Consider the following 12,548-nt stretch of genomic DNA (forward strand, 5'->3'; position numbering starts at 1 on the left):
GTCAGCCCATCACACACACTTCACTTCCACTCTCTCCACTCACATGCCACCATGTTGACGCACTCGCCACGAGATGGCTGGACGGCTGGATGGCAGTGAAGGGATCATACACACATACATCATAATCAGTGTGTGTGTGTGTGTGTGTGTGTGTGTGTGTGTGTGTGTGTGTGTGTGTGTGTGTGTGTAAGATGCAGTGGCCTGGCTCAGAGTTGGTGTCAGTCCGAGTGGCATCAAGATGACTTGAGGTGTGTGTGTGTGTGTGTGCGTGTGTGTGTTGTATCCAATGTTCACATCATGGTGCACCTTCTAATTCTATCAGCATTGATTTCTATTACTGTAATGTTTGTATCAGCAGCTCCTTTTAATTTTGTTACTAGATGTAACTTTCATAACTGTGCCAGTAAACACTGTAAATGATGTTATTATTGATTACTGTTACCGTAGTGTTTAGACGAGCAGCTTTCCTGCATCTTATGACCTCATTACACATCTGCATGACACATACTTATTTTTACCCCTGATGTCTGAATTATCACAAAAGACCTGCAAATAATTTAAGGACGCATGACTGATACATAACAGAATCCCTCCCCACAGGTATATGTATTTTGTAGTTATTCTTTCATATTTTGGCTTGCCAGTTTTTGCCCAGTGAGGCACCTGTTTGTGTAAGAATAGAATAGAATAGAATAGAACCGTAATGAGCAGATATGTGACACATTCAAATTAGATGAGCATGATGCTTTGTTACAGTAAACTGAGCCGGTTTGATCAGCCTCACAGTGGTCTGTCATTGGTTGACGGTATGATCAGCCTCACAGTGGTCTGTCATTGGTTGACGGTATGATCAGCCTCACAGTGGTCTGTCATTGGCTGACAGTATAACCGGTTGTTGTTGATGTGACTAATGTTTGGATCAGCAGCAAGTTGTTTTCTTCTTCAGCTTTCTTACCGTAATGTTTGGACAAGAAGTGCACTGTGTTGAAATGTTTTTATTGCATTAAAATTGATTGTTGTTGCTTTATTGTTTGCATTAGATTATTGATTGTTTTTTAATCTGAAGGTCTGTGCTTTTACCAAAGCTGTTACTGTATACGAGCAGCTCATAATACCTGATATTTTGACATTACATTTGCATCACCTTCAAAGCAGCTTGGCAGGCTGACGATGATTACTTTGCAACGACACAAGCTAGGAATGTGTTTTTTGGTTTCATAATATAAATCCTATTAGTTAGGAAGTGATTTAAATGGCATGAAATTGACTGTTCCAGTCGAGTGCTTCAAAGGTCAAAGACCGAGAATTTGTGATGGCAGAATCTGATACAGCGCTGCTTTTCTGCCTTTCTGCTGTATTACATCAAAATCTACTAATGCTGGTTCTACTGGCTCTTAGAGGGAATCTCAAGAGTGGTGAACATATACTGACAGAGAAACTAAAACATATGCACATAATATATATATATATACACATTTATTAATCAGGATAAACCCCTTGAGATGAACCATCTGGTTTTCGAGGGGGTCCTGGACATACGATACAGAAATATGAAAACAAGAAACAAAGACATGAAGGTAACAGGAGAGAAAAAAAAACAGAACAAACACTACAACTAGGACAATAAACACACAAACATCAGAAAGATTCTTTAAATAGTATCTTCTTGAAATGATAATTAAATGAAGTTAGTAATAATATATTCAGGCTAGAATATGGCAGGTTGAACGCACGGGAGAGAATATGCTTGATGACTGTTTAAATATAAAACATAATTAAAGGAAGAGAAATGGTTTCTAATAATTATAAATACCTGCTGTACAACAACGGTTAGGCTTTTTAAAAGTGTATCAGTATCAATTACGGAAGTTTTCCTTCAATCGTTTACTGAACTGAAAGAAGTCAGTTCAGTTAACTTATCATAACATCAATAAATTATTTCATTTGACAGTACTTCATTAATTTTATTTCATTTAACTGTATTCAATGCAATTTTTTGGTGAATAAAACTTTGTGATTATGAACCTGTAGTTATCCCCTGCATGTCATTGTTCATAGTAAACTGTTCCCCCCTGATGTATTCTTTGACTTCATTTTGGTGTAGAAGCAAAAACCTGATGTAACTGATTTCCTCCCACATGTTTCATTTAATCTCTTAATGTCACACAGCTGTTTAATGTGAGTCTTACATAACTGAATATTTCATTTGTCTGTGTAATCAATGAATTACCATTCCCACCAAATGCTGTGGTGATAATAAATACATGCATAACTACCGGATGATTCAGAGTGAGCCGCTGCTTCAAACCGCCCCTGGTGTGTGCGGCAGCCCGGCGGGGGCGGTGCCGGCCGGGACAGGTCAGCGCGGTGGGCTAAGGTTGTCGGTTTGAATCCCCAGATAGCGTCTGCACAGCGGCAACCTCTGTGAGTCAGCCTGGAGCTCGTCTGTGAGTCAGAGCTTTGTTCAACCAGAGGTTTGTTCACGCTGCGCTGTTTTTGATTCTGTTAATGTCAAACTCTTCCTCGAGCACCACAACTCCTCCAGCTCACTCACAGGCTTCAGATTTATGATTTAACACTTAACAAAACATCGCTGCAAGCTGAAAGTTAGCATCCACTGAAAAAGATTTTACTCTCAGGGACTTCCGGTTGAATAAAAGTCAAATGAAGATCAAATTCCTCCACTTGTTGTGCTCTTAACCCCATTCCATTTAGGAATCAAATACTTTTGTTGTAATTTAGTGTTTACAGTGTCACATTTAGACCTAGCACAACATTGGCAATTAAATCAGTTCTATATGTGGGTTTTGATCAGTTATTTGAATTGTGACAGCTCTGTACGCTCTCGGATGTGTTTGAGGAGAGAGTTCTAGAGGGAGGGGCCAGCGATGGTTAAGGCTCTGTCGTCCCAGGTGTGGTGCTTGGTCCTGAGTGATGGAGAGAGGAGGTTGTCTTCAGTGGAGCGCAGATAGTTGGAAGGAGTGTGGGGGTGGAGCAGGTTCGTTGGGGACCTGGGAGTCAGTGGTGGTTCTGTAGGAGAGGGGTGATGTGGTCGTGGGAGTGTGTGAGGAAGCGAGCACGCACTGAAATGTATCGAGGACTTCGGATGATGAAGCATAAAGAAGGCTGTCGCAGTAGTCAATTCTGGATGTGACGAATGCATGGATTAGGGTTTCAGCTGCAGAGAAGGAGAGCAGTAGGCGGAGACGTGCTTTTTTTTCTGATGGAAGAGGGCAGTTCTGGTGATATAAACTCAGCATCTTAAGTGTTAAGATAAACCTCCAGAATCCCAAAAAGAGCTCAAATGAAGAGTCAGAGCTTCTCAACTTCACACTTCTCAACCTTTTAAAAACAGTGAGAGGTTAACACTTAATTATGATGCCATAAGATCACAGGTGGCAATAAAACATTTTTTACTTTAATAGAAGTACAGATTTTTTTTTTTTTAAAAGGGACTTTTGTAAATGTAAACTAAGGACAACAGAAATTAACTTCTTTGTTAAAGTAAAAGTGAAAAATTCCAGACTCTGAAAAGGACTGACACTCAATCCTCGGAGATGATTGAACTAGAAGTTTTATAAGTGCAGTGAGCAAATCCAAGAGTTTTGTTTGCAAATCAAGTCGTTTTGATTAGCACATTCCTGTAATGTTTTTATCAAACTAATATGTGTCCCTAGCCTGTCTAAAAAAATAAAAAAAATTATGTGAAAAGTCCATCCTTTACATTTTTTGCCTGCTCCACTTTTCAGAAAATGTGTTCTCAAACAGGCTGTTTGGAGATGCTCTCTTCATGACATCACAAAGGGCGGTAACCCCTCCCCCGGGTGGGTGACTCTCCCACAGCTAGGTGTTTGTTCTGCCCTCTGAGTTTTTGGGAGCTCTGAGACTTATTTAAACTTGTTGAGGATAATACAGTATGTGACCTTTGAGCTTAAAACCCCTACTTCTGCCTTCTGTGTATTCAGTCATCCACAGATTAAAGCTTGATTTCAAGATGCTCAGGCCTTTGACCTCCTGTTTGATACATTCTACATTGTGTGAGTCTGTTGTTGTGTGAGTCTGTGAGTCTGTTGTTGTCTGAGTCTGTGAGTCTGTTGTTGTGTGAGTCTGTGAGTCTGTTGTTGTCTGAGTCTGTGAGTCTGTTGTTGTGTGAGTCTGTGAGTCTGTTGTTGTCTGAGTCTGTGAGTCTGTTGTTGTGTGAGTCTGTGAGTCTGTTGTTGTCTGAGTCTGTGAGTCTGTTGTTGTGTGAGTCTGTTGTTGTCTGAGTCTGTTGTTGTGTGAGTCTGTTGTTGTCTGAGTCTGTTGTTGTGTGAGTCTGTGAGTCTGTTATTGTGTGAGTCTGTGAGTCTGTTGTTGTGTGAGTCTGTTGTTGTGTGAGTCTGTGAGTCTGTTGTTGTGTGAGTCTGTGAGTCTGTTGTTGTCTGAGTCTGTGAGTCTGTTGTTGTCTGAGTCTGTTGTTGTGTGAGTCTGTGAGTCTGTTATTGTGTGAGTCTGTGAGTCTGTTGTTGTGTGAGTCTGTTGTTGTGTGAGTCTGTGAGTCTGTTGTTGTGTGAGTCTGTGAGTCTGTTGTTGTCTGAGTCTGTTGTTGTCTGAGTCTGTGAGTCTGTTGTTGTGTGAGTCTGTTGTTGTGTGAGTCTGTGAGTCTGTTGTTGTGTGAGTCTGTGAGTCTGTTGTTGTGTGAGTCTGTTGTTGTGTGAGTCTGTGAGTCTGTTGTTGTGTGAGTCTGTGAGTCTGTTGTTGTGTGAGTCTGTGAGTCTGTTGTTGTCTGAGTCTGTGAGTCTGTTGTTGTCTGAGTCTGTGAGTCTGTTATTGTGTGAGTCTGTTGTTGTGTGAGTCTGTGAGTCTGTTGTTGTGTGAGTCTGTTGTTGTCTGAGTCTGTGAGTCTGTTATTGTGTGAGTCTGTGAGTCTGTTGTTGTGTGAGTCTGTGAGTCTGTTGTTGTGTGAGTCTGTTGTTGTCTGAGTCTGTGAGTCTGTTGTTGTGTGAGTCTGTTGTTGTCTGAGTCTGTGAGTCTGTTGTTGTCTGAGTCTGTGAGTCTGTTGTTGTGTGAGTCTGTTGTTGTCTGAGTCTGAGTCTGTTGTTGTGTGAGTCTGTGAGTCTGTTGTTGTGTGAGTCTGTTGTTGTCTGAGTCTGTGAGTCTGTTGTTGTGTGAGTCTGTGAGTCTGTTGTTGTCTGAGTCTGTTGTTGTCTGAGTCTGAGTCTGTTGTTGTGTGAGTCTGTTGTTGTGTGAGTCTGTGAGTCTGTTGTTGTCTGAGTCTGTGAGTCTGTTGTTGTGTGAGTCTGTGAGTCTGTTGTTGTGTGAGTCTGTTGTTGTCTGAGTCTGTGAGTCTGTTGTTGTCTGAGTCTGTGAGTCTGTTGTTGTCTGAGTCTGTTGTTGTGTGAGTCTGTGAGTCTGTTGTTGTGTGATTCTGTTGTTGTGTGAGTCTGTGAGTCTGTTGTTGTCTGAGTCTGTTGTTGTGTGAGTCTGTTGTTGTCTGAGTCTGTGAGTCTGTTGTTGTGTGTTGTCATGTGCAGTATCGGCTCCTCCTCTCCGCTGACCGTCTCAGAGCTGCTGTGCATCAGTGGATCAGATGTGACTGTGTGGGCGGCGATGGATGTGATAGGATATGAATGTAGAATATCAATTATGATGAATGCCATCCCTGCGTTACATGTTCCATCTCCATGGTGACACGTGTGGGCGGGTCCCGGTTGCACAGCGGTAACAAGCCTTTAGCCGTAAACACTGATGAGGAAACAGAGCGGGGTGTTTGTGTCAGAGAGGGAGGGGGAGACAGACATTTATGATTGAAATCTATCAGGTTTCAAAGTGTTCCTACACCCACTTTCTACTCAAACCTGTGGTGTTAGATTTCCCAATCACAGATTTTAGAGACACAGGAGTTACAGATACATAACTCTTGAATACTTGATGAGGGTGTTGGTGTCTAAATGATCCTTCAAATGTTTTCTCAAAATCTGCTTTTCCAATCCTTTGTACGAAACAAATATGCAGATGTTTCAACAGCTACAGAGAAATGCTGTAACAGCCGGTTTGTGTGTGTGTGTTGCAGAAAATGTCCGGACGGGTTCGACTGTCTGAAGGCAGGAAGGAACCCAAACTACGGCTACACCAGCTTCGACACCTTTGGGTGGGCCTTCCTGTCCCTGTTTCGCCTCATGACACAAGACTACTGGGAAAACCTTTACCACCAGGTACATCTTTCCCAAATGTTTCAGAAGAGCGCCATTTAAGGTGGTTTTATTGACAGTTAAAAGAGTTTATCACATCTTATTTACTCAAGAGAAAAAGTTTCACAAGGAATCATAAATCAGGATTTATGTTCAATGGTCGTGTTTTTTTTTTGATTGAAATATTGAATATTATTCTAAATATCAGTTAAAACCAGGACTTAGATGGTCAATAAAGCCCTTTTTACTGCATTCAAATCTAATCTCTGTGAGAATATGTTAATAACTGAAGGTGAACAGTTTGTCACCTTCTCTTTTCTTGCTTTTCTGGATGCTGTCAGCTGGACAGTTGAGGACACCGTAAAGAGAAGTTTTAGCGAGTAGTAAAGAAAAGTATTTTGTGTGTCTGCAGACTCTGCGATCAGCCGGTAAGACCTACATGGTGTTTTTTGTGGTGGTGATTTTCCTGGGCTCCTTCTACCTGGTCAATCTGATCCTGGCCGTGGTCGCCATGGCATACGAGGAGCAGAACCAGGCGACCATCGCTGAGGCGTCCCAGAAAGAGCGAGAGTTTCAGGTGGCCATGGAGAGGCTGAAGAAGGAGCAGCAGGTAAATTAGAAAGGAGGAGTCTGACGTATATGTACATTTCTGAATAAATGTCCAACACACATTTGGGATCATTTACGTTTTCTGTATTGTTCACCAGGCTGCGGCTCAGAAAGCTCTGGACACCGACTCGATGATGTCACCAGATCTCTCTCCATTCGCTTTGCCATTGGACATCATGGAGGAGAGGAGGCGGAGTCAAGCACTAATGGGAGTGGCTGATGTGGAGGGGAACCTATCGGAGGAGAAGTTGCTGCAGGTGGACATGACGGATGGGGGGAAGGTGAGACAAGAAGAAACGTATTGTTTCTAAAATAAAGAGTAAGCAAAGTAACATTTTATAAATGAACAGCTAACATTTTTCCCTGCACTTCTCCAGCCCCTCCACCCGCTCCTCGGCCGGTCCTTCTCCACCAGGACTCGGCGGAGCAGTCAGGTCTCCTCCATCTTCAACTTCCGCCTGAGGAGCCGAGGGTCAGAGGGGGAGATGGCAGATGACGAGTACAGTGTGCCGGGCGACGTGGTGGAGGGCGTCGGGGGTCGAACGTACAGCGGGGGGACCTTCAGCGGAATCCTGCCCCACCCGTGGCCCAAACGAAGACCAAGCACCTTCAGCACCGCCAGTCGAGGCTCCCAGGTAATCCAAAGAACTTTGATAAAATTGGATTTGAATTGTTATGAGTAAATATTTTGTGATTAAATGAGAAAAAACAAAAACGGGAAAACAAAAGTACAAGGCAACAACAGGATAGGTGAAAGTGAGAACAATATGGGATATTTAGGACAGTTAAAAGCCATGGTTAGATACAGTTATAGAAGGGAATTGCACTAGTTTTACATGTAGGCTAATCAGACAACACTTAAGACCTCGTCGGAACATTTAAGTGGAGAAATGAAGGCAAACAACGACAAAAAATAAGTTATATAAGAATATACATAAAAAATAAAGCAGATTTGTCCCTGGGTTCCTAACTTTTTTTTATTTCTTCTTTCCAGGTTTTTTATCCAACTCTAAACGTCAACGGGAAGCTGTTTGTTGCCATGGACCAGAACGGGGTTTCCTCATCACCGCTACAGGGGCAGCTGCCTGCCTGTACCATGGAGAAGGTCAAGGAGGAGAGTGTGAGTACCGTGTGTGTCTGTTAGTGTGTGTGTGTTTGTTGAAGTGGAAACATTGGTGAAGTCTACAGCGATCTGACACTCAGACATGTGAATTATGAATCAGCGCTTTGCATAACTCCACTCTGATATCATGGGCTAAACACACACACACACACACACACACACACACTCATATCAACCATATCAGATAACAAAGCAGTGGTATTCCCCATATCTGCATGAGCACACGCACACATATACCGTAATACACATAGTGTCAGTGCAATGGCATCGCGGGCTAAGCCTCACATGCCACCACAACCACGTTACTTAGGTGTCCTTCCTAAACACACACACACACACACACACACACACACACACACACACACACACACACACACACATCGTGCGTTATGTCCTTTTAGAAACAAGCAGCAGATATGATAATCAGATCACACTCACACTGCATGACTCAGTGACCAAACACACAAAAGTACAGAGAAACCCTCAGTGTGTCTTTGTGAATGTCTGGGGGTTCACATGTTAAACACTCACACAGCAACACACGCTCTCATTGGAAGCTTCTGGCATCGTGGCTGACAAGGACAACCGACCTGCAACTTAGGAGAAACACGCTGCAAATTCAGAAACGATTCAAATTCATAAGTGAATGCAAAAACACAAAACATCTGCGTTTAGAGATGGGGGCTCTCTGTGGAACACTGTGGAACTGATGGGAGTGAGTGATGGAGACGAAGAGGTGAATTTATCATGTGGATGGTAAAGTAGCTCTGACAGATCATCAGGGATACTGCGTCTTTACAGTACCTAAAAGTTTAAGCAGCAAGAGGGGGATGAGGTCATCAATAAGTCACTAGATAAAGGCACCATTACCTTGAATAAAGCCTGAATTTCTCTGGATTTTAATCTCAGCAGAACTCTTAAAATTGGGTACATACCTTATAGTGTTTATGCATTTTGAATTGATACCGAAACATGTTTGCTTTTATCCTTTTCGCCCATGTTCTGGACCAACCTGACAGAGCATTACAGTGTGCCATTATTTCAGAGCAACACAGTTTTGTCCCCTAATCAGATCACTGCTATAATTATTGATCAGTATCCCATTAAGCGCTGGAAAAAAGACCAAAAGTGGAACAACAGAATGGATTTAAACTGAGTGGCTGTCTGCCTGCTATGATATTTAGATTTTTCTGTGATATCAAAATAATACATACTGAAAAGTGACACTGAGAATATTCGGGGTGAATCGATCCCATTTTTAAAAATGTGTTTCTTGTGCGGGACATGACTTTAGATTTGAAGCTTTCAGACACGCGGAGCTGCAGTTTTTAGATGTTAGTTTTTGTATTTTCTTCACACAGAAGTTTATGAAAACCTGCAGCTGAGAGGCAGACAGTTACATGTCATGAGGGATTTCTTTTATTTTTATACTTGTTTGCAGTCCTCCTTTTTTTCCCAGAAGGCACCAGGTTAGAGTATCATGAGGACAAACACGGCAGCTCCACGCCTGGAGGTGTTCAGGCACCTCCACCTGCTGACTGCCTGGCCTGATAGCTAAAGGCTTATATAAGAAGAAGAAGAAGAAGAAGAAGAAGAAGAAGAAGAAAGGGAAGGAGATATATAGTTAAATAGTAGAGGAAGATGATTCAGAAAGAGATGAAGAACAAGTTTAGTAGAGAACCAATATAGAAGGATTTATAAATTGTCATTAAGTTAAAAGTTGTTTTTCTTTTTGTACTATAATCTTAACAGCAGTCAGGGTGAAGACATTTTTATTCTGTTTTATGTTTTTTATGTGCCTACATGATCTAATCGCCGGTGTTTTATGTCTTCACTGTGAATGTAGCTGCTTTAACAATGGTATTTTTCTGCAAAGTGTTGATAAAGTGTCTAAATATTTAGTGCAAAATAAATAATGTAATACTAGAATTTCCCTCAAAAACAAAGTCCAAACTTTCTGGATGCTGGTTAGTATCATAAACCAGAAACCTGTATTATTTGTCCAGTTTTTCAATTAAAAAAAAACACAAACACAAACATGAGGGTTCAGTGACTCACTCAAGTGATGAAGCCCCTCATTCTTCATCACTTTCAGCCTTAATTAAATGTCAACAGGTGAGCGGTATAAAAATCCAGCCTGCCAGAACAGTTGTCATGAAAATAGAAATTAGCTGTAGAGACCAACATTGTTTTTGGACAAGGTTGTAAACATGTTTATTCCTGCTGTAAAGTTGGACATTTTAACATGGGGCTCTAAGGGGATTGACTCACTGCAGGAAACAGCCTCTAGTGGACACTCAAGGGACTGCAGTCTTTAACACTTTATACTTGGTTTCTTTTCCAACACATGAGATCCCTGCTTGGAAATTGAACATATTTTTCCCCAATTTGAAGAACTATTGACCCCCCCCCCCCAAAAAAAAGAAAACGTTATATCTCTAGATGTAAATTAATTTGAAGTGCTGCTCAGTTTTAAAAAATAACCTCTTTCTAAAAAATAAATCCGCGCCCTCGTGTCCGTGGAAAGCTCGAACCTGACCTTTTGCTGCTCGCTCTGATGGTGAGACGAGTGGGAGGAAGGGGAAGAGGGGCCACATGCTTGGTTTCCACGGAAATGTTCCCATGACAACCCACAGCCACTAAAGGAAGCTAAATTAGTGCACGGCTGCCTGCTGTTTGTGTGTGTGAGTGTGTGTGTTTCCCTGGTGCTTCCCTGCCTGGCACACAGACAGGATGTAGGCGTCGTCGTGGGCGGCGACCTTCAGGCCCGCGCGTCACATCTCATTGGAGGAACAGTTACCAGGAAGTGTTGTGTAATCACACCTGGGCAAATGACGGTTCACGCAGGTTTGCCTCTGTGAGAGCTGAGGGGTCTAAACTCCCCTGAGGAGGAGATGTCGAACTGTTGAGAACCGTGTCAAACTTTCTTTGTCTGTTGCCTTCTTATATGTGAACATGCATAGTTTTCGTCTATCTGCTCTGTGAGGCACTTTGGATCTACAGTGTTGTGTGTAAAGTGCTTTATAAATAAAGTTGAGTTGTTATAAATTTGAATTGAAGCCATTTACCCCTTCCCCTTAATAGATGCCACATTAACTGATAAACACATTCACTCACTAACTATAAAATACCAATAATACGATGTATTATGGATGATATTAGCAAAAAAAGGCCATAAAACATGAGAAGTGACTTCATTATTGTCCTTTGGGCTAAGCCACACACACCAGCACAGGCACATTACTGACGTGTCCTTCCTAAACACACACACACACACACACACACACACACATAAAGAGCCAACACTGCTGCAGGTTTTAGACTCGTTCCTTCAGAATCTGCACATAACACACGTCCTTCCCAGAGGCCGCCGTTCTTTGCTTCACGTCGGACAGCTTAGGCCTCCACGTTGTCCATTAATTCCTGATAATGGACACCTCGTCGGTCATTATCCTTTACATAATATGAAGACAGGGATAAATGTTGGTGTTGGAGGAGCCTATCTTCACTTTGTTTTTAAAGTTGTGATTTTTAGTGGGGTTTTTTTTAAATTCATTTTTGGGAGTAATAACCGTGTAAGAAGCTGAATTGAATTCCTCCTCTCTGTGTCTCAGGTCCCCACGTCGACTACGGAGCTCAGTACGATGCTGCTTCCTCGTCCTTCGTCCACACAGGAGTCAGTACGGAGGGGGAGAGCGCTCAGTGCCGCCAGCTACCTCACCGACGCCATGGAGGGTGAGGAACGACACCAGCCGCATTCAAAAGTTTTAGACAATAAAAAAATTAAAAAATAGCCAGGTATAATCAAACACATAATCTCATTTGTCGGGCAGGACTACAGCTACCTGTCTGTATAAGAACTGGATGTAAGTGACTGAAACCCTAGTGTCTGATTGTAGAGAAGCTAAAAGTTCCTACTTCTACTATTCTACTATTTTTTTAATGAGTTTATGGTCTCTTATCTCTATTTTCAAGGCTTCTTCAAAACAGCATGATGTTCCTGTTAGAGTCTGTTTAGAGTTAAAGAGGGGAGGATTTAGGGCGGGGGACCTTTGATTGACAAGCTGCTTCGACGGCATCATTAAAAATGTCTCATTACACGGCTGTGTAAAATACTTCATTCTGATTGGCCAATTATGCATACAGTTAGCTCTGATATTCCTGCAAAGATCATCGTTGTTAAAAAATAATTCACCGTTACTAAGGAAAGCAGACGGTTGCTAGGGACTAATCACAGACTCTGGAGGACTAACTGTAATCATAAAGAAGGCTTTGTAAAGTTAACAGCACAGCCTTAGTAAAAATAATAGTCAGTTTATGTTTTTAACCCATGATTTGGTATTGTCGCCTTCAATTGGGAAAGCCTCTGGATTTTTGTAATTGATCTCATATTTGTTGGTGTTTTTGTCTTACTCTTTACCTCAGTTTGTTTGTTTTTGTGCTTGTGTTGGGAGGCTGTGTGTTTGATTGTGTAACTGCGTATTTTTCTGATTTTTTCTGGATCTGTGTGCCGAAACAGAATTGTGCTACCATGTCTGAGTTTAGTATGAAAGTGTGTGTTTGTGTGTGTCGCTGGCCCAGCCAACCCCGGGGGATCGTTGGCTTTGTTTGTGCCAGAGAGACAGAGAGAGGGAGGGAGAGAGAGT

The 12,548-nt window shown here is 42.1% G+C and overlaps 2 protein-coding genes across 2 annotated transcripts in view; both read left to right on the forward strand.

The window, feature by feature from the left end:
* Window positions 1-12,548, forward strand: part of rmc1 (regulator of MON1-CCZ1) — a 440,600-nt gene that overhangs the window by 112,691 nt on the left and 315,361 nt on the right. The gene's annotated exons all lie outside the window — the stretch shown is intronic.
* LOC132994212 (sodium channel protein type 4 subunit alpha B-like) overlaps window positions 1-12,548 on the forward strand; it is a 137,756-nt gene that overhangs the window by 53,088 nt on the left and 72,120 nt on the right. Inside the window, exons 9-14 of the mRNA XM_061064412.1 lie at window positions 6,053-6,194; window positions 6,583-6,780; window positions 6,878-7,060; window positions 7,157-7,414; window positions 7,774-7,899; window positions 11,517-11,637. Of these exons, the coding sequence (XP_060920395.1) occupies window positions 6,053-6,194; window positions 6,583-6,780; window positions 6,878-7,060; window positions 7,157-7,414; window positions 7,774-7,899; window positions 11,517-11,637 (1,028 nt within the window). The remainder of the gene's footprint in view (window positions 1-6,052; window positions 6,195-6,582; window positions 6,781-6,877; window positions 7,061-7,156; window positions 7,415-7,773; window positions 7,900-11,516; window positions 11,638-12,548) is intronic.

Source organism: Labrus mixtus, chromosome 19 (genome assembly GCF_963584025.1).
Source record: "Labrus mixtus chromosome 19, fLabMix1.1, whole genome shotgun sequence".
In the NCBI taxonomy this organism is placed as follows: domain Eukaryota; kingdom Metazoa; phylum Chordata; class Actinopteri; order Labriformes; family Labridae; genus Labrus; species Labrus mixtus.